Raw genomic sequence first — 22,600 nt, 5'->3', positions numbered from 1 at the left:
AATTGTTAATCAAATTAGGATTGTCGACTTGTCTTTTCCTGACGGGTCCGTCGATTCAGCGCTGCGACCAAAGAGCTTTTAAAATACCGCCTTGAGATCACCGAATAACGGGGAGTACACCCGCTGATACTCCAGTGACTGGTGCAGACTGACGAGAAGGTCCAGGGAAGGTTCTTTGCCTCGTTTTTTCCTTTTATTTCCCTCCCGTAGGGAAGCCTCAGACAGTTCTAGGTTTCTGACAAGGTTTGTGTTGGAATAATGATGAAAAGCCTTTCTGCGGCCCGAGCGCTGTCCCCACCACATGAACGGCCGCCCTGTCTGCCCTCCAGATTGACAGGGAAGGTCAGAGCATGCGTCGATGCGTTCGGCAAGGAACATTTAGTCTTGTCACACTTATTTCCATCATATTAGGTCGTCTTCCTTCGTTTCCTAAGTGCTCATTGGAAAGTTATCCTCGAATAGCATCTTGTTTCATCAACAATTAATGGCCTAGATTGCATTGTGGACTGAAAATTGCTTTTTTAAATGCGACTTTGGTTCGTCATACGGATCCTACAGCCCAGTAGCACCTACCCAGAACGATTTTGGAAAAAATAAATCCACTTTTTCCTTAAAAGGAGTAACATCACTGCAGTCATCAGTGTAGATTTAGGAGGTATAACGAGGACATCAATTGTAAGAGATTCACATACAGTTAATGGTAATCAACTAAATTAATGAAGGGCCGCCTTATGTCCAAATTACATTTTTATACAGTTTCTGTACTAATGTTTCTGTCACAGATGTCTTAAATTAGCATTAAAAATACTTTTTTTGCCACATTAGCAGGATGTTAATCAGTTAGTTTGTTCGGTCCACAGTTGGTTCCAGACTGGTTTATTTTTCCACAATTATTGGGATAAAAAACTTCACGTCATAACTTTCATGGTCCCCAGATAATAAATCCTAATAATTTTGGTGACTTTCCGCTTGTCCTGAGACAAACTTTTATTCCATGAGTTTACTCTTATTGTCAAAATCGAATCAATATGATTTTAAATGCATCCAACACTTTGTTTTGTGACTGAATGTCGTTCCTGTCACCCTCAACATTAACACGCTCATATTAGCATTAAGCTCAAAGTACAGTGTAGCGCTGCAAAAAATATATATATATATATCATCCCAGAATATGGATTTGATTAAAGGCTACTGTCATGCTTGCTTGCAACATTTAAAAACGTGTTTTTAATGTTAGGCCACTAAGTAACTTTGAAATTAATCAACTCACCCCACATAGGGTGGAAAACACTGAAGTGTCTGAACTAAAACTGTCAGCGCAAGAAGAAAAGACGTGTGGGACGACTGTGCCTTCGGAGAGAGGAGCGGCCCAGAGGCCCAACGGGAGCCTCTTCTGAAGCCCAGTACAACATTGACATTTCCCACTGTGGGGAGGATGCGCGCACCCTCGGGCGACTTCTCCCGACACTCTGCAAGAACAGCTTTGTTTGCAAGAGGGGGCGACCGAGGAGCCGCCCGTTGCCGTGGTCCAGGGCCGTGCATCCATCACCGTCGCCATTGCAGCATACCGGAGAGCGCTGCTTTTAACTCGAGGGAGGCCAACCACTCAAAACGGCGTCGACGGCATCGGTAGGGGCAGCAAAAGCTGGGTGGTTCGGCCGCACGGAATCGTGGGCTTTTTTCCGTGGGAGTGTTTGACATACATGAGTTATTGTCGTCATTACCTACAGACGAGGCCGGCGTCTCGGGTTGTTGTCGGAACGTTGGCGGATGGAGCAGAGACCTCAATGGCGTGCGTGGAGCTCAAGCTGCGGTTCGCTTCGCTTTGCAGGAAAGACTTGCAGCAAAGAGGCATTTCAACGAGGCGTCGCAGCAAAGCTTCCTGCGGTGGCTTTAACTACTGGGAAGTGAGGTAAATTCAGAATGACAATCTTCCTGTAGTTTTAGGGTTGAGTGGCATTTAGTTTATAGCTATCTTATTTTGAACATTTATGTTCATATTGATTCACAGCACCGTACATCCACACAACACTGCCACTAAAAACGTCATGGAATATTATGTAAAGAAAGTAAACAATTCATTCGAAATTAAAATGATTAAAAAAAGTCGAAATTAATTAAAATTACTTTTTATCACATAAAAAAAAAAATACTAGGATTACTAGGATTTTTAAATGTCCCGAAAAGAGATATTATATAGTGTGCAAAAAATAATAATGCAATGACCATGGAATGGAGATGCAGAAAAAAAAATACATGAAACATATTAACATACATATTGCGGCCATCTTTGCGTGAAACATATTTAAACATTAAACATAAATCAATTTTAAAATATTAAAAAATGTGTTTTAACTTTGCATCAAGATGTGGACACAGAATCCAACGGCGTCCTGCGCTCTGTCCTGCTGTCCATCCTGCAGCAGAACATGAACTCCTGAGGAAATGCAATAAAAAGGGGAACAGCAGTATCTGCCCGAGCCGGCCAGGCGTCGTCGGTCCAGAAGGTGATGATTTGGTACAGTCCGGACTCGTTCCTATCCAGAGATATCACAGGTGGGCGCATCACAGGTACCATTGACCCCACATCAAAAACTCTAAAAGTCTCGTATAACCGTAGGTGTATTATCTGGGTGCGAGCAGGTGTTCTTGTGTGCACAGTCTCCCTCATCTGCCACCTGTGTGTGGGTTTGTTTCCACACCCGCGCCCACGAGGGAGAAACCCTGTTTCCACTGCAAATGAATATCAATTAGATAAAGTCATCGTTTTTTGTCACTCGGCAATTTGTTTGGATGCGGCTTTCTATCTGGATGTATTTTTCCCAGTGGCAGATGTGTGGTGGTGGGTGGCAGCTGCAAAATGGAGGAGCGCAGCTTGCTAAGTGATTCACCCTGCTCCCGGCGTCTCCGTTACCCATTGAGCCTTTTCACTGACAATGTTTTCATTGCTATTTGCTTTATGTGTAACTAAGCTGGATGCTCCGACGGCTCCCTGTCAGAAACGAATGAGAATGCTGTTTTTTCTTCTTAGGGGAGGCGAACCAATGGGACGTTTGTGGGCTATTTCATTTCCATGACATCTTCCGCACTCGTCCTGTGAAATACGAGGTCGCGGCTGAACACGACGCTGCATCGTGTTCTTGAGAGAGACATCTTCGGATGCTGCTCGGTCTGATAGAAATCCCCAGACCGATAACGCAAATGAGCTCTAATGACATCTGCTGCGTTCTTTTTATGCACACACCGGAAATAACAGCGTTGAACCAGTCACGTCTCCTGACGGGGGAGTCACTGTGTTGTTCGCTGCTGTCAAAAAGCACTCTCTTTTCTCACCCTGATCCCCCATTATGTTCTCTCTCTCTCCCCCCCCCTCTCTCTCTCTCTCTCTGCCTTTGACTCATTCACACTGTTGATTCCCCCTCTGGAGGAATACATCAGGCATAACGCCCTTTTCTTTTCATCAAGGCAGCAGCTTTGGAGTAATTTTCCTCTTCTCACGGGGAGCCAAATGGAGACGAGGAGATGTCGATTCTCTCATTTCTTTGTCCGTCCCCTTTGATCTCTTGCAACGGGAATTCCCAATGCAAAAAAAAAAAAAGAGAGTAAATGGGATTTTACTCTGCGGTGTGGTTGATCATACAAAAATGACCACAAATGACTTCTAAAGACCCCTGTGTGTTGCTACAGAAAAAAGTGCACCTCAAAACATGTTCCTGGCCATCATTACTCATAGTGCATTTTAATAAAGGATGAATAATTCATGGTGCACAGCCCAGTGATACTGATGACGTGCATCTTTATGGACGCAGGGCAACGTGTGCGTGTTTTTGGAGGACAAGAAGGGTTTTGTGAGAAAGTACAAAAGGTTTTTTTTTTCGGGATGCCCGCGTGCCAGTGTGTGTTTCTCTCTGTCGTGTTAACAGACAGCCGTTGTGATTTATGTGGTATTCCCAGTGCAGCCCCCCCGCCCCCCTCTCTCTATCTCACTGGAAAGGTTAAAGCATACAGCCTGGAGGCGGTACCACAAAGGTCAACATGCAGTTTAGGAATGAGGAATAGGACGATAGAGAGGCACAGAAAAGAAATGCACTCTCCTGCTCTCTTCCGACCGAGCGTTGCCGCCGATATCACGTAAGCGCAGGGGGCACCGTTCGCAGCCAAGGCCGAGCGATATTACCCACAGGGCTCTCCATCTTCTCCCCCTCGTCTCCCTGTCAACACCTCCCCGTGCCACCTTCACCATCACATGCGATTAAAAACAGCCGACCTTGAAAGGGAGCATCCCCAGAGATTGCATATGAGAAAGTGAAGCTGTATACAGAAGGAAACTGTAGACCAAGGGTGTGTATTTAATCTCCCCCCCTACCCTCCTCACACTCCCTCAAGATGTGCTTAGTGGAACAAGCTAGCTGGTTATAAGAAGCCATTTAAGAGAAAGGCCCGTGAAGAAACACCAGCTTCTTTGGTGAGTCAGATGTGTTGAAGTGACTAATCTGCACGAGCTGCATCCTTCACAGGCCTGAGGGGGAGCGAGGACACGGTGGCTCCAGGTCTCCCCCCGGTGGTGAGGGAGGGAACTGCATTTAAACTCGCCGTCGTCGTCCCTCAGCTTCGGGGACGGGTGCTGTGATTGATGTGTTTAACGGTTCCTGTTATTGAACTGGCTTTTTTTTTAAAAGCTCGAGGGGAAAAACGAGCAGCGGAACGCTTGAGTTAAGGGGATTTTTGCGGGTTATCAACAATGTGGCTTATTAATTCAATAATGTCAGTAAAACAGCCAAATTAGTTATTCAATTTGCCTTTCCTGCGGTTTGTTTTTGTGTAGACAAAGCATAAAGGAATCCACCACGGGAGTGAAAAGGTTAATAACAATATTAATACCAAAGAATAAGTGCAAGATTTCAGGCAGTAGAAAAATATGCTCACTTTATGCAGGTAAATCAATTACTTAACTGTGCTCAAGTAGCACAAGTAACAAACTTGTTCGTCTGTGGTAACATAATTACTTCTTGTTGCATAAATACCATTACAAACTCCCAAAGCCAAACGTGTAGAAAGATGAAGCTCGTATGAACTTTAATGCCAGTAGAAGAGGTTTATTTTCCAATCAAGTAAAACATTTAAGACATTTTAAAATCCAATCCAAGATTCACAGAAATAAAAAAAAAGGCAGTACGCTTATGTACAATGAGTGATATGCACACAGAACATTTCACCCCCCAATCAAAAGCGATCAGTGCTTGACTCCCTCCGGCTGCAACGCAGAGAGCAGAAACATAAACAAACACGAAGGTGTGAGGTCATTCCTCCGCACAAGCTGCACTCTGAACTGCCCTTTGTAGCCTGATGTGTCAGCACGATGTCATGTACGTGCACACAACTTGAACCTGACACGACACAGTCCAGTAAAAAAAAAAACTTCCCATAGAATGCATCGTTTCTACCGTGGAGGCAGAGCAAAGGCCGTGCACCTAAATAACCACATGAGGGAGCAGTGAGCGGCTGCTGATACAACGTGGAGGATTATTTAGTTGTTCTCTGTCATAAAAAAAAAAGACCTGAATATGATTTTCTTATAATTCTTTTGGGGTTTTGGGTTGTTTTTTTGACCCGGAATGTTCCCTTAAAAGCTAAAAAACCCAGTAGGTTTGACATTCTCAAAGTTCAGAGTGTTTATATGCTCCTGTCGGGAGTGAGAAACAGACAATAAAACCTTTAAAAAGCTTGTGAGATGTTGCCTCTGCGGTCAGACGGGCTGAGGCTGAAGCTGGCCGTGTATTTCAAAAAGGACCAAAGTAAGACTGATATAAATCTTTCTGATAGAAAGTAGGAGCATTTCCTCCCTGTTCGGTATTAAAGGAGCCGTGTGAAGGAGGTTACGGTTCCTTTACAAGCAGGTCACAGAACCACCGACTCCTTCAGGGGAAATACATCTCCAAAGCCACGTCTGTGCACGCCAAAGCCCACTGCCACGCCATTTAGTACGCAGGGAAAGCTTTAGTTCGGAGAATTGGTACATCCACTCTGGGATACGAACATGGCGGACTCGCTCCAAATGTAGATATAAACCGCTTATTCTAAACTAATGAACGCAACGGTTCTTAAGTTTCGGGTTCATTTACACGATTGAAAACGCTGAAATGGTTTTGAAGACAGTATTTAATTGCCGAAAATAAATCCCAGTAAATCCCGACACAGTGATCCCCCATATTTAAAACAAAGAGATAATTGTAGAGCAACGATATCAGGCAAAATTGACTGGCTCTCTTTATTTGTTAACAAAAGGACGGTGTTTCTTGGAAAAATGATTATTGTCGTCGTCATTTAAGCCCAAAAAGGAGGTCAAGCGTAAGTCAAGGGGTCACAGCCAGCTCGCATATGTCGAACTCCTGCAGGACAGCGACGACCGACAGGGATTCAGTCCCCAAAAACCACGTGACCAAACTACCTGAATTGTCCAATAATGAAATAAAAATATCAAAACAGTTGTTGATGAATCTTAATATTCATCTTTCTTCAGTAACACAACAAAGGGCAGAACTGCATTAGTGTGAAGCGGCTACGATGAAGCCATTTGAATTGAGTAGAAAAGATGTGACCACACTGAGATACGACTGGAATGTCCACGTTTAGTCTCTTTTTAGAGTAAAACCCTTCTGAGGATCACATGGATCAGACGCTCTTCAATCACTCAAAAATGAAGAGCAATTGGAAAATGTTTATCTGATTTTTAGGCAAAACTTTACAATAACCATTTCAGTTGAGGATATTCTCCCTTATGAGAAGGTGTCTTGGCTTTGAAATGAACAGGACAATTAAGAGCTCAATCAGTAGTTACATTGATTGGAAGAAATATATATAGAGCTACTAACAATAATGATATCACTATATTTTACCGCGGCCGTGTATTTAGTTCATAACTGGCATAGAAGCGTATGTAAGCCACTGCAACATGAACCGTAATACTGCAGCCGTGTGCTAAATTAATGTTTGATCTCACGAGATTTAGTTTTTAAAAAAGCACTTGAAATATTCAACTCCATAAACATTTTTTTTTTTTTTTTTAGAATGACGTCTATGTCCCCATTAGTACAAAATCTACTGATTTCATGTGGACTCCAATGACGCTCTAAACTACGAAAGTAGTTTGCAAAAAAAAAGGGGGGGGTTCAGCTCCAAAACCGCACGACCTCTGATTATCTAAGGCTGTAAAAATGGCTGTCGAAGGCCACAAACAGGAAAGGTCACCCTGTACGTCTGAGAGGAGCGCGCTCAGGAAAACAACGAAAAAACGGATTTGACTGTAAGACATATTTGGAGTGAGGAGCCATTTCAGGGCTGTTTAAGATGCGGTGTGACTCTTGTGCCACAGGTGGCAATATAATGACCAGACGACTGCACGGAGGAGGCGGCGTAAGGAGTTTGTGGAGGAACGGCTCATTATGAGGTAGGATTTTGCTGTAAACAAAAAACAAAAAAAAGGCTTAGCAGTAAAATAAAATTAAAAGTACGGGAAGGAAGAACGGTGAGTCTGTGGCGACACGAGGGAACTTCTCACACAACACGTCAGTACAATAGAGACACCCGCCATCAAAAATATACAAAACAAAGAGAAATGAACAGCTATGTATAACACCAGAGGTAGTTGCTAATATCAGTACATGAATACGTCTCTTCACCGTTGAGTTTGTGGAGTCGGTCAGTGGATGATTCCCAAAAGAATAAAATACACTTTTTTGGTAAATTCCCTGAGAACAGTTTATCATCCTGAGAGGAATTGTGTGTAAAAATGTACAAATACACCGTAGAAAAAGATGTTTCCGTAGGTATTTGAGCTGTGCTTTTTGTGTAGTTTGGTCATTCACTGTTTGCTTTTTACTGTAATGTTTTCCGCTGCATTGCTGGAATTCAATTTTTCTTTTCTTAACGCATGCAAACATTCAAAAAGCTGTACATCAACCCCCCCAAAAAAAGAAACGCAGTGTAGCGCTTTCAGCAATACCTCTTATTCCGACAGCAAGCACTTCTTAACTTCAAAAACCTTCAGAAAATAAAGCCAAACTATTCGGTATAGAAATACACCGAAAAACGTTGGTTGTCTACTTTGAGCTTTTTAAAAAAAACACACAAGATAGTTTGATTTCATCATACAAAGTTACGTGATTTGTCAGAACATTAAGATATAACTCTGAAGCGACCCGGCGTGAGCTTTGCCTGCGGTCGGCTTCAGATGAGCTTTTCACATTCAATACGGTCAGAGAAGAGTTATTAGGTCACAAATAAGTGCCACCAAAGCCATGCCATGCTTGTGATTCAAGTTATTCTAAAAAGCATCTCTCCCTGGGGGAGAGAAGCTGGGGGGGGGGTTAGGGGGGGCTGAGCGTTGCCTGGCTGGTGCTGACTAACATCTGGTAGGCACGGGTGGGGGGGAAGGAACGGGCGCTTGCATCCGACTGCATCACAGCCGGGGGGGGGCGGGCGGCTCAGCCTTCCCGTGACATTCGTTTGCAAGAGTAAAGTATTTTTCGTGAGGCGTTGAGTGAGGAAGAGGGCAGCTGTGACGACAGCGTGGTGGTCTGCACCGCATCGCCAGACAAGGTGTGCCGGGCCACACGTGGTACCCGACTATTTAAAGAAGGCGTGGAGTAAGAGGGGTTTTTTCTTCTTTTTTAAAAGGTCAATTTGATTCGTGGTAGATGAAAACAGTTAAATAGAGAGAGCGCTACGAGTTTCCACGCAATGCAATATACAAGGCTATGTCAGAACTAATTCTTTATATATCAGGGGTATACATATATTAATTAATTATACTATGATTTATAAGCTCTAATGTTAATTTCGTTTAATTAGGCAAGAACCAAAGTGGAAATTCTAATGATGAACTTTGATCTAGCGGGATTATACGACGTGTTAGCAAAGCTGATCTATGTCTAATTATAGGAAACCCAAACGGTAACAGCGTTGAGTCACAACTAGAGAAGAGGCCGGTACGACAATCGGGACGCACAACGCGGGCACGCAAACACACACCTTCCGGTTTCCTCTCCGCGTCTCGCACGCGCGTGCACAAATACACATGCTCCCGCCGCGACAATCAGCTGGTCCGGTCTGCGTTGTGTAAGAGGTTTGTGGCGAATGTGCAGCAGCTCACTCGTCTTTTAAAACAATTCCCTCTGGAATCCATGAAGTTTCCCTCATGATCTTCATACGCCCGAGCAGACAATCCTGTGAGTCTGCACTACGGCCGAGAGTGTCTCCAGCTCTTTGCAGTCTTCTCCTAATCCTTTTTTTAAGGACGAGCTACCGTGTGTGCCACTCAGAATGATTGGACCCACAGGCTTTAAAAAAATGAAATAAAATAAAAGTGGATCCAAGAAAAGAAAACAAAAAAAAGGGGGAGAAGAGGATTTGTACCTCGTTGTTTCCCTCTTGAGCTGCACTGATTGAAAGAAGGAAAAACAGTCCGTCCCCGCGGTCACCATTCCAGCAGCGGTTGCCATGGACGCACCAGCTGACTGCAGGTGGGTCACACGCGGTCACGTCCCCCCCGATGATCGCTGCCCGAGCTGCACTGTCAGGAAAGCAAAGGTGAAGAAATCGAGAGGTGCCGTTGTTGTTTTTTGCAGGTGTGAGGTAGATGAAGTGTGAGGGGGGGTTCAGGTATCCTTGATTGAGGGGAGACACAACGGTCGGGGGGAGGAAGGGGTAGCGGTGAAAGGTTTCACCTCCACCGGCCCGTATTCACGATTTCCTCCACCTCTGGGTGCGGGGGCCGCGGTGCGTGTGAGGCTCCTCGGGGGAGGAGGAGGAGCCCTCGAGGGGAGACGAGCCGGAGCGCTGCTCCTCCCCCTCCTCCTCCGGCGGGCCGAGGAGAGGCCCCCCCCCGGGGCTCAAGGCCGAGGTAGACACATGTTGGTCCTGAGAGCCCGTGGCGGGCGCCGGCGCCTTGTGGGGGCACTGAGCCACCATGTGCGTGATGCTCTGGCAGTAGTGGCATTTCTTTGGCTGGGGGGGCAGACCACACTCCTTGGCGTGGTGGTCCAGACCTCCACAGTTATAACAGCTGCAGGGGGGAGGGGGGGGGAGGACAAGAAAGAAAAAAAAAATGATCCCATTATTCGTCTATTGGGAAAACCTCAACAGTGTGGAGCGAATTAGCTGCTCCAACTAGGAATGAGCACTAGGTGGCAGCGTGCAACACGATATCACCTCGGATCAACACAAACTGCAATGTTATTCAATTTGACAAGAAGCAATTGGGTGCTGAATGAATAGGGCTTGGTGTGTGTGTTGGGGGTGGGGGGTTTGCAATGTTTTGTACTTCTCTGGAAACTACAACAGCAGACATATTTGCTGTGTCGCTTCCTTCTTTCATAGCGGTGAAACGCATTGCTGCTGATCTTAGTTCAAGGATGTTGTCAAACTAAATCATGTGATCATTAAATAATGGCCATCAAGGTTTTAATTGTTCTGATTAATCATTTGACAATAAAACAGCATGTCTGCAAAAAGCTTACAGGAGGTTTGAAGTGTTTTTCAGACATTCATCTGTGGATTTCTTATTTCCTGCATTATTGTGATGCCTCTTAATAGTAGTTAAATCTGGGGAATATATTTTAAACGAATCAGTTTTAAAGAATTTCACAACTTGCATTCATAGAGACACAAGTAGTAATATGTATATAAAGTGAACTTATAAGTTTATTGTTCCTAATTCATTAATCAAAATACTGCATATGCAGAGAGAGGAAACCACCTCTGATACAACCTTAACAAACATGATGGGTGAAAGAAATTGGAAGAAAAGTAGTTTAAGTAGTTTAAGTTGTGCGTTTAATCTTTTTTTACATTGCATTTTGTGTTGATTATTTCAATAAAATAAAATAATAAAAGCTGAATATAATCCAATCCGATTCTTACATCGAACAGCTAAAGAGAACCACAGAGCACCGGTGTAAGTAAAGAAGGGACTAAACAGCAGCCGGAGCCTCGTAGCTTCCACAGGAGCCGCTTTCACTGAGCGCGCTCACAAAGACCCCGATGATGTCACAGAAACCTGCCTCCCATCTCTGAATCCAACACGGTCTTTCCACCACCTTAGTAGGAGGCAGAGACACTGGCTCAATAATCCCAAATATACTGAATATTTCAACCACATCAAACAATCAGGGAGCCTTTAATCCCTTATTGAGTTTCCTCCTTTCTAACAAAAGCTTTTCTTTTCACACAATGGAAGACGTGACATCACGCGGTTGTTCCAATGAGGCAGCTGTGCTGCAGCGTCACACGGAAGCGGCAGAGCTGGACTCCATAATGCCATTCCATAATGCATCCTATAAGATGGATCCATGTTGGCAGCAGGACAAACAAAACCTCCTGCTTGGACCACCGGGTGTTTTCAAAGACAGACTCGAGCAAAGCAACACTTTGGGAATTGACTGTGAAAAAGCATTGATAGAGCTCCTGCCGCGTTGAGACGCATGTAAAGCCGATCCATCGCTGTGCTCACGCCGTCTCCAATGTACAAGCTGGCAAATTGATTTTAAATCGTGGCATAGGCAGGCAAAGTGCACCACTGTGCAGGATAACCATAGCAACAGACATGTACTCGGGCGGATTGAGTAGATTTAATCTATAATCTCAGCCCACTCAGCAACAGCTCGCTGCAGTAAGATGTACAGACAACATATGTCTCCTTCTGCAACAGAAAGTTCTGCTTTTTTTTTTTTTAAAGGCCAGCTGCCAACGCTCACATATTTTCAGCCTTTAAAGCAGAGACTGGTGCACATGAATCATTACATTCCTGCAAACACAGGCCACTTTTCTAATTTATTTTACTAATTACACCACACTCACCGGTCTCCCTTTGGTTTGCGTTTCTGCAGCGGGACCTTCCCTTTGGGTCTCCTCTCGCTGCCTGCGCACGACCCCCCACCGGGTCCGGTCACCCGCAGGGACTCCAGGCCCTTGGAGGATTTCTTATAGGTGAACTCCACCTGCTCACCCTCCTTTAAGCTGCGGAAGCCCTCCATCACCAGTTTGCTCTGTGGGGAGTTAAAAAAAGCAATTATCCATTTAGAAACTGGCAGGCACTTAAAGCTCAATTAAAGCTGAATTATTTGAAGGAAATGAAAAGGAAAGATAATGCCAGCTATACACAAAGGTCTGCATATTGCTATATAGATATATATATATATATATATATATATATATATAATATATATATATATATATATATATATATTATATATATATATATATCCTTGAATAATGAAGGTTGTTCGCACTGCTGCACACAGTAGCACACGCTGTGCACACAAAGACATGGACTGTATGTGGTTACTTCAACTGCTACGACCGTCTTTGCAAAGAGACACTCGTCTCACACACGGCGCCCTCGCTTCACCCCCTACTTTTCGCAGAGGCACCACTTCCTTTTCCTTCTGCAGACGGAGAAAAGACGACTGCGTCACACCCATGCGATCATTTTCCCCCGGGGGGGGGGGATCTCTCGTGCGTCTGCAGGCAGCGCGGATTTGGTTACGGCGACGCCACCGGACACCGATTCAAATCTCGTCGGACGCACAGAGCAGATGATGATGACGGGCACTCGATGTGACCTTTGTGAATGGGAGGTTAGCGCACACCCACACGGTGTGCAGAGCAGACCTGCCGGCTGCTATACATGCTGGCCTATAAATAACACGCAGGCTTTCTTTCTATTCAAGGATGTGTAGGAGAAAGAGGGAGGAGAGAAGATATGCTCAGCAGAGTTGGTTGCTGTATGGACGACTGCAGCGACATGAAGGTAAAGGTGCTGCAGGTGGTCCATTAGATGACAAGTGTGAATACGTGAGAGTGAAAGGTGGCGAAGGTAAAGTACAGCAGAAAATGCACATAAATCTCAATGACCATCATTTGTTTATTTTAAACGCTTCGCAAAATGTGCCAGTGTGAAAAAGGGACGAGACTTTCACGTCACGCACAAAAAGATTCTCCTCATGATAAGGATTCAATCTTACAAGTTTATTTTAATACCTGCAAATCCATCTTTTTTTCCCGTTTTTCTTTGTTGACACTAGATCAACAAACTTTAAAATTAGAAAGAGAATAGATGAATACAATTTAATACAATGTATTCTCACTGCTATGTGAAAAAAGACTTCCCCAATAAAAATGTTCATTATAGGCCGTGCAATATGAAGTATACACAAATAGGATTTCTTTTTGAATCCATCTTCCTGTGATGCACCCTATCTAATTCAGATAAAGGAAAGTGCATATTATTGATTATTTTTCTCACATTTAATATTAATCTTAAGTAAAAAAGGAGCAGCTAAATATTGTGTCAAACGCTCCACACAATACCAGAGTAAATTGAAACGCATGAAGCAAGAAGGAGAGAATAATAATAAGTGGTTAAAATAAGACAAATGTACTTTGCTTTATACTTTAATATTAAACTTCAAAGAAAATTGTCCTTATTTACACACTTTTTTACTTCCACCATTTCTGAGAAAGGAGGGAAGCTGTTTCTCTCTCAGATGTCCTGATTCTCTCCTCGACTGATCCGTTTTTGGGATCCAGGTATTGGATTCAGATCTGCGTAAAAGCGGATCAGGGAATGGAACGATTTTACAGACCAAATGTAAGACGTGCAGAAAACAGAAGGTGATGATGAGGGGAGTCAAAAACGTACAATTATACGTAAAAAAAAAAAAATCTGGCTTTCTATTCCCCCCCCCAAAAAAAACGAAATAAGTAACCTCAAGCAGTCAGAAGAAAGAAAAATGATTGATGACTTCCATCATTAGACAATCCAAACGACTGAAAGGCACTCCTGCAGCAGAAATCAATACAAGCAAATAAAAACGTGCCCCCCCCCCCACAGAACCAACAGATTCTGAATAATGATGATTAATCATTGACTCGTCTCCAGACCGAGTGGCGCAGGAGCTCCTTCCTTTTCCTCTCCTGTCTTCAGTCCACAAGCAGCTCGTCTCTTCAGGTCAAAGTTGAGTGGGTTGTCTCAGCATCCCCCCCCACCCCCTTCTTCAACCCGGTCAATGCACCAGTGAGGAAACCACACAACCCCTTTTGTTCTGCAGAAATGCCGGGAAACGCGCGCACACACGCACACACACACACGTGTCCTCCATACAAGGCGCGTCATCACGCTCATGGCTCAGATTTTATTTTTGACACGCGACTTTGCAGCATCTCGATCTCCTGCGCGAGGAGCGCAGCATGAGGATGCGTGCACATTGTGCACATCGTGCCTCCACGCTGGCGTGTTCGCGAGTCCGTGTGAAGATGTAGGAGGAGACGTCACGAATCAGAACCTGTAACCGGAGTCTCCCTCCTCTCGAGTGACCTGGCGGGTGTCCTGACCCGTTTCAGTTTACGCAGGTCGGGAAAGGGCACGGCCGGGGGAGGGAACGAGAGAACGTTAGAGAGAAGACTGGGGGGGGGGGGGACACACAAAATGGAGGAGTGGCCTCGAGCGGGGGTGGTTGAGGAGAAGGGGGCGCTCATGGAAATGCCTCCAGCGCATTCTGTTCAGCTCCAATGGAGGAGCAACTCCTGATCAGTGTGGCTGGACCTGGGGAGGGGGGCCGGGGAACAAAACCCTCATTTGATCAGGAGCCCCACAGGTCAGCAGCAGAAAACCAGGGGCCGAGGGGGGGGGTCATTGGTATAACCATCTTGGCACCACCCCCTGCTTGACCGGCAGACCGCACCCGGCTGGCAGATTTCTATCTCAAAGCCGCCGGCAAACAGTCTAAAAAACGGACGGAACCGAGTCAACAAAATGGATACCGACACTCTCCGAAAAGGGCCTGATGGTGCTTACAGGCTTCCTCGTATGTAATAAATATCTTCCTATGGATCTGTGTGTGTGTGTGTGTGTGTGTGTAGGAAGGAGCCCGCGATCAATACGGACTCCAACATCCTGGATAGAAATAACCCTCCTTTTCATCAGACAGGCCCTCGTCATCCGCAGACCCAGCAATCAATACAGGAAGCTGTAATGCGAGGGGACGGGGAAGCGCTCGATGATCCCCTCCCCTCCTCAGCATCCGCCCCCCCCCTTCCCGCGGCGACCACCGGCCCGGCCAGGACACTTTAAATCCTAGGCGGCCCGCGCAGGGATGCCGCCGGTGTGAGGGAGGATGGAGGGCGAGCGCGAGGGAGGCATGGCGGTCACCATGTGGCGTGGTGCCATTGAGTAGCTTGTTCTTTCTTTTCTTTTTTAACACACACAGGAAATGCTAAGTGGACAAAGCTGGGCCAGATCAGCGCAGATGGACGTAACCCGACAGGACGCATATAAACCAAAGAATAAAGAGGGGACAGAAGAAGAAAAAAAAAGCAGGAGTGAGAAAGCAGGACGAAGGCGGAGGGGGAGAAAAAAAAAGCCTGCGCTCAAATGGATGGAAACCACCAACAGAGCGGCGCTTGTGCCGCTGACACCGCAGCACTCCCCGACACGTTGTCATTAGTGGCCCTGACCCTTGAACCCTGCCCAACCCCCCATCAAACACTTAAGAGCCTCCACGTTTCCCCTGCCTCAAATTAACAACATCCAACACCCTTGATTATGACCGGGGCCAATATTTGATCCGCGGGAGGAAGCACAGGATCGTCTTGCTGCTTTTATCAGCGCGAGAGGGGAAATGAACCATCGCCGAGGTGACGGGTGATAAAACACACGGCCGGCTAATAACCCGAGTCATTCGGAGCAGAAGATCACTAACAAAGCTGCGTTCTTTCAGACATCCAATATTAAATATTTCAGGAAGTAAAATACACTCAAAGGAATTCATGAATGTATAAAAAAAAATGTATGGATAAAAACTGGTTGAGAAATTAAAAAAAAAAAGTTGAAAATGTTGCGCACTAAACCTTCACCAAAGTGTACAGCATTAACATGCAGTTTAAAGTTGAAAGAAAAACAGTGTATTTGTCTTACTTTAAGTTGTAATGGAGAAATAAACATTGAACATTGTTTCAAATGAAAGCATTATTTTAATGATTTTGCAGCCGAGTTCATTTGCTGAAGACAAAAACAAGCAGCGGCTTTTTCTTCGGTATATTTAGGAATTGAATTCAATCTACATGCATGAGCTTTGTGCATGTTGGATATAATTGCTTATGACATTGATATTAAAGGCTTGATCAAAGTAGTTCTATCCATTACAAAGTGTAGCGTCCTCATTACACAGCACCTTCTAATCATCAGAGTTACAATTACTTCATCTCTGACAGAATTTGTCCATAGGTGATCTCAATTTTAAAACACTGTTTGGACCAAATTAAATCATTCAAAAAACTAAATGTTCTTTTATAATGTTGATTGCTCCTGATCTTTTTTTTGTTAGATTGTTTAAATGAATAACAATTCAATTTATTGATTCACAGAAAACAACGACCATTTTCATAAACAATTGTTTTTGCCATTTTTCAAGCAAACATTCAAAATGTTATCCAGTCCACGTCTCTTAAATATGAGCATTTGATGCTTTACTTTGTCGAATAAAATATTAAACTCAATATCTCTGCCTTTGGTCAGTTTTAACAAGTAATTGAAATAGTTTAATTTAAACTAATTACTACTAAACTAATTGCAACTATATTACTTTGTCTGAGAATTGATTCAGCTGAAGAAAATGAAACATAAGATCAAAGTGCAGAAAGATTGAAAATTGCCACCTTTTCCAATTATCAATCATCTCCGCTGTCCGCGGTCACATGACCAGCCTCCTTCTTCCGATACGTTTTTTTGATGTGCAGAGGAGACGGGTGAGTAGGTGGAGGACAGGGTGGGGATGGGTGGAGGGGGGCTGCAGGAGAGACAAAGCCCGATACCGGCTATCTGGAGGCAGAGATGGGTGGGGCCTTGCATGCCAAACGGTGACACGGACCAGAGGTTAATCTCACTGGGGGCCCACTTTAACCTCGCTACACAAAACACACACACACACACACACACACACACAATATCACCCATGCGCATGCAAACACACACTCAAAACCTGAAACTTACAACGGTTCCCATGTACATCAACAGAGCAGAAAGTAAGAACCACACACACACACACACACACTCCATAAATTGAACACACACTCTGGAGCTTTTGGGGCGAATAACAGAAGCAGCAAACTGTTCAACATTTCAAACTGATTACCGACAAAGGGGAAGCAGGCCCCCACCTCTCCGCCACCCCCCCTCCACCCAACCCTCCTGCCTTTTTGTCTTTAAAGAAATTCCTCTTTTTAAAAAGAATGCCAGAGGAGAGAGCAACCCCCGAGTCCCAGCAGGAACTCACACACACACACACACACACACACACACACACACACATACAGAGAGAGAGAGAGAGTCCAGGTAGAGAAGGGGTTGACAAACAGAGATAATGAAATGGCTTTGTGTGCGGATTCGCTAAGCAGGGGGGTAAAGTGGGTGAAGAAGCTTAATTACTCTCTCTCTCTCTCTCCCTCTCTCCCTCTCTCTCGCTCAGCCCCCGTCCGTGCAAAGAGGAAGTGATCAGATAGGAGTCCTGATGAAGAGGCCTCCCAGGAAGAGAACTCGTGGTCCCTCTCAGTGACTCACGTGCACGCTCTCACCCGCCCTCGCTTATCTTCCTGCTCTTTCACCAACTCGTTTTTCCATGTTTTCCTCCTCGACTACAACCCCCCCTCCCCACACTCCACCACTAACACTTTTTTTTTTTTCCCCCACATCCCTCCCCTATGGGAAAACTCCTCCTCCATCCCCCCTCTTCGTCTGTGTCCTCACTCTCCCTCTTTGCCTCCCCACCTTTCTTGTCCTGCGTGCATGTTTGCGATCTTTCTGCTGTTTTGATAGTAAAAGACAGGTGACCTTCTACCATAAATACAGGCAGCAGTGCATGACCTTCAAGTCCCGACATGAACAGCTTTTATGAGAATCGTCTGCTCTTCGTGCGCGTCACTTTTCAAATATGGGCATTTCAAATATTTGCATCGGAAATGCAGCAATATTATCTGTACTTATAAAGAAGCTAAGAACTCAAGACACTGTAGCAGCATTTGACATGGACGTTGTTTCCAAAACACCTGAAAACTGCATTGCATTGACAGCGGAGACGCACACAGGGAGGAACAGTCGGAGAAATCCACAGACTTTTGCTTTTACATGCAAACAGAGTGTTTTGCATACAGAAGGACAACGCACGTATGAATGCATATTGTCAGCTCTTTGTGTTGAATGACAGCTGCATCATTGTAACAATACGTTCCTGTAAATAATTGGGGAAAAACACGTAAATCATTCTATCACAATAGAACAAGATGAACAGACGATATTTCACCATATTCCCAGAGCGCACCTCCCTGTTTCTGATCCACTTTTTAAACCTGCAGGGAGATCTGGAGCCATGTGTATATCGAAGAATGCACATTCAGTGGAAGTAGCACCAATATGAAGTCAATCCTTTTCAAATATGCATTAAAACATTGGACCTGTGGAGTTTAAATTACATTATATCAGAAGGCTAAAACTAAAAACACCTAACTTTATAAAAATGACTAGAACATTTATATTTGTCAGATGACAAGTTAATCCCAATAAGATGTTCTTGAGCTAAAAAATAAATATTTTAAATTCCGGAGAAATATTAAACATGCATTAAAGAACTAATTTCATCACCGCAAACTCTCCCGATGATCCTCAGCAAAAAGGTTCAGAAAATATTTAGCAATCAGTGTCAAACCCAGAAGTGCACCCATTTTCAGACCGGATACAACTTATGTACAGTATGTATGATGATAAATAAACCCATCAGGAGCCATTATGAAACCATTGACATGTCTCAATACGCCTTGTTCGCCTTAGAATGATCAGTGGACCTTTCAGTGCAAACATCTGACCCCTAATATACTTCCTCCACCCACAAGTACAGCACAACATCCCCTGAGTCCATAAAAAAACACAACTCTACAGGGGGAGAAGGTCAGATGAAATGTGAAAATGCCTCTTCTCATCCTCTATCCTTCCTCCCTGAGAATTTTAAAGCCACTTTATTGGACCGCAAAAAAAAAAAAAAAAAAACCTGCTGATTAAACCGTGTGGGAATAGGAGCTGGGTGAAGAGAGGCCCTCCGTGTCCTGCAAGAATAAGTGGAAAACCAAGCCGGAGAAATGAGCTGCGTGCACAATAAATCAACAGCAACGCCACATGTGGTGGAAAACTGGACACGCGTAAAAAAAAGGCACGTTCAGAATGCGCCGGCGAAACAACATCAGGGGAGGCCAACGCCTCGCAGATCACAGTGCAGTTTGACTTTCTAGTTGTTGTTGTTTTTATACCTTCCTTTCCGACATGTTTACGGCCTCTCAAGCCTCTGCTCACCATTAGTCCCAAGTGTGAAACTAACCGTGTCACATAGCCCCACGACACGTCTTCCCTTCCCCTTCACAGGGGGGGGGGGGGTTCAAGCCGGTGGACAACGTGTGATTACACAGTAACACGTGTGGCAATGCAAGACATCCGGGTGATACAATGTAGCCCGCTGCCCCGGGGAGAAGTACACCGGGGGGGGGAGGGAGGGGGAGGGGGGGCACGGTGGGATTTGTATTGGAATGGCTGGGGAAGGAAATAAAAACTATTCACTAGTCACTCTCCGCGGATCCGGATGAGGCCAATGACCGTCACGTGACAACGCCGTGCGCACGTTTATCTGTGCAGGATTTATTCTCTTGTTTTTGTTTGTTTTTGTTTGTTTGTTTGTTGGCGTCAACTTACTTGGTGGACGAAAACATCCAGAGGGGGGTCGACGGGGCGACCCTCGCTGCTGGTCATTGAGATGAATCCAAAGCCCATCCGGACGTTGAACCACTTGCAGAAGCCCGATCCCGACAGGTTGTGAGGTCGAGTCCGGTCCTCCGGCTCGGTGCACTTGGCGGGTTCTTCTCCGCCACCTTTACGGGGCCCTCCTGAAACACGCGAGAGGCGAGAGTTAGCGCGAGGCTCGGGGAAAACACACACGCACACACACACACACACAAATAGGGACATTACGTTGAATGCGAACTTTTTGCGTATTATAAAAAAAGTTTAAAAAGCGTGTGTGTGGGGGAGAGAGGGAGAGGGGGGGGGGGGGGCTCCGCCGGCTCTGTGAAGTTCACGGTCGGCAGTAATGTCCCGCACCGCTTGTACGTGTGCGGTAACGCGAACATCCCCGCAGAACAATAAATAAAAGTTGCCTGTCACTCCCCGGCGGACCCGCCCGACCGACCCGCCCGGCCGCGGACCCCGCGCCGCCGCGCACCGTCCTCTCGGCTGCGTGCGTGATTCCGACGGGCAGGTGTACCACACGCGCGGAGCGGCACAAAACGCGCTCATTCTTCATTCTCCGGGACCCGGAGAGATGGTTTTCGAACAAACTACCACGTTGCAGCCCCCCCACACACACACAGACACACACACACACACACACACACACACACACACATACACATACACACATACACACCGCACCCTCGCGCAAGCAGTAGGTGGGTGGGCGGGTTATAAGAGCAGAAAATAGAAAATAATTGCAGAATAACCTTCGGCCATGTTTCCCCGCGGACCCTCTGCGCCCAAGTTGCGATAGAGAAGCTTCCTCTGCGAAGACGGGCCGCGGCAGTCACCATTAATCCGATATCCTCGAGCCCGTCGCTCACCAATTTAGCTCGCATGGTACTGCGCGCTCTCTGCCTTTTGATATTTGTGTCATGTCTCTGTTTCTTCCCCCCTTCGCGATCCCTTCCTCACTCACCACCACCACCACCTCTGCTCAGCTCTCTCTCTCTCTCTCTCCCTCCCTCTCTCCCTCTCTCTCTCCCTCCCTCGCTCTCATTCGCTCTCGAGCTGGCTGTGCCCGTTCCCGTAGTGAGAGCACGTGACTTTGACAATTACACGCTTTTCCTGCTGCTGGTTTTTTTTTTCCTGCCCTGCGGTTCCAGGGAGGAGAGGGGGGAGAAAAGGGGGGAGAGCGGAGTTGCAGCCCTGTAGTAGTAGTAGTAGTTCTGCCAGGGATAGAAAAGCCGCCCCGAGCGAACAAGAGCCTCGAACAAACAAGGGGGGGGGGCGCGCGCGTGTGTGTTTGTGTGCGCGCGCCGTGTTCGGTCGGCGGTAACAGCTCGGGATGGGTAGCTACATAGCCTAAAGCTATTATGCTCGGAGATTAGATTAGCTGGGATTCAATTAAATTTGAATGAATCCTCTGGGTGTGATTGGGTGGTCAGAGCAGCGGGAGTGAATAAAACACGGGGGGGGGGTGAACAATATTGGAAAGAAAAGAACAAAAGCGAGTTTGTTATGATAAAAAATGATTTTTTCAATTACCATGCACGGATAGAACAATGTGTCAATTTGTGATTAATAAAACGGGATCTAGCATATTTCAGTTAAATAAACTCTAACTCCATAAGCGATGAAGAGGCGAACATACTAAAATAACATAATCACAATACAGAATGGACATGTGATGTTCATTTTCCATGCTTTCTATGCATGGACATGTTTTTGAGCTCATGTTCCTTCACAACCAGTTACCTCCCAGCATCATAGTGGGCACCAGAGGAGAGCTGAACTCACAGCTTTGGAATGTGACTGGAAAACCCAGAAAAACAAACCTGAAAACTGATGTGTTCAGTTGTCAGTAAGTCGACCCGGAGGCCGACGGCACACAGCAGAAGCTTCTGGATACTTTTAGTTATGCACAGAGGTGATGGAAATAGTGGCTATACGTGTTATGGAGAAAGGCACTGGCTTTTCTTTTGCAGGGCGAAAGAATAATGTTAAAAACAATAAAAGTTTGAAAAGGAAATTTTGCTTAGCTTTGAGAACGGAGACATTAACTTTTAGACATTAAAGAAGCAAAAAAAAAGACTTAAGTTCTTTAAAGTTCAAACTTTTTATTTTAACATAAGACCTCTTACCCCTTTATAAACATATATATTAAGTATTTATTTAATCTATATAATTTTAACCATACAAGTAATTTAAGAAAAAACTGTCAAAAGACATTTTTTTAATTGGATAAAATCAAGAGTTTAAACCTCTATTCTTCTCTCACTGCTTATTCCAGTTACACTTTATGTCCACCAGCACGAGACAAACACTCTCCAGAGAGAAATGTTCAACCAAGTGCTGTGGTTAGTCAAGGCCACACAGCAGCTTGATAACAACAAGCCTGAAAAATACTACGTCCATTGAGAAACTCTCCTTCCTATCTCACACCTTCCCCTGGTGGGATGGTTGGGGTTATTCCCGGGTACGAGCAAAGAGGGGAAAAACACGTCGGAGGAATGAAACAACAACAGGCCCATCTCCACCCACCGCAGCCGAAGAGCCCACCCTCTGGAATTCACAAGTTTTCTCCCTGCCCCCAATCCATCCATCCCAGCCCCCCAGTGCAAAGGCCTGTTTTTGAAGATGCTCGCAGAGGAGGCCTCTGCCGTGGCCACAGAATTACTGTCTGGGTCACAGGGTTGGAAACCAGCGTCAGATGTTACCCACTCACTCATATCCTGACAGGACCTTTCTGATTCGGACAAGTCTGTGGAAATCCCC

General features: G+C 45.4%; 1 protein-coding gene and 1 long non-coding RNA gene across 2 annotated transcripts; one reads left to right on the top strand and one right to left on the bottom strand.

The window, feature by feature from the left end:
* Positions 1-7,912: 7,912 nt before the first annotated feature.
* Positions 7,913-21,057, bottom strand: lin28b (lin-28 homolog B (C. elegans)). The gene is made up of 4 exons (XM_040160055.2): positions 20,590-21,057; positions 19,787-19,977; positions 11,857-12,044; positions 7,913-10,063 (listed from the first exon to the last, which is right to left on the bottom strand). The coding sequence occupies exons 1-4, from the start codon at positions 20,597-20,599 to the stop codon at positions 9,742-9,744; spliced, it is 711 nt and encodes a 236-aa protein (XP_040015989.1). The 5' UTR covers positions 20,600-21,057; the 3' UTR covers positions 7,913-9,741.
* On the top strand, positions 12,501-15,372 carry LOC120807740 (uncharacterized). The gene is made up of 3 exons (XR_005709874.2): positions 12,501-12,635; positions 12,729-12,808; positions 15,267-15,372. It is a non-coding gene; the product is annotated as an uncharacterized LOC120807740 (long non-coding RNA).
* Positions 21,058-22,600: the final 1,543 nt, after the last annotated feature.

Source organism: Gasterosteus aculeatus, chromosome 18 (genome assembly GCF_964276395.1).
Source record: "Gasterosteus aculeatus chromosome 18, fGasAcu3.hap1.1, whole genome shotgun sequence".
NCBI classification, from domain to species: domain Eukaryota; kingdom Metazoa; phylum Chordata; class Actinopteri; order Perciformes; family Gasterosteidae; genus Gasterosteus; species Gasterosteus aculeatus.
This window is presented reverse-complemented; position numbering and strand designations above follow the sequence as displayed.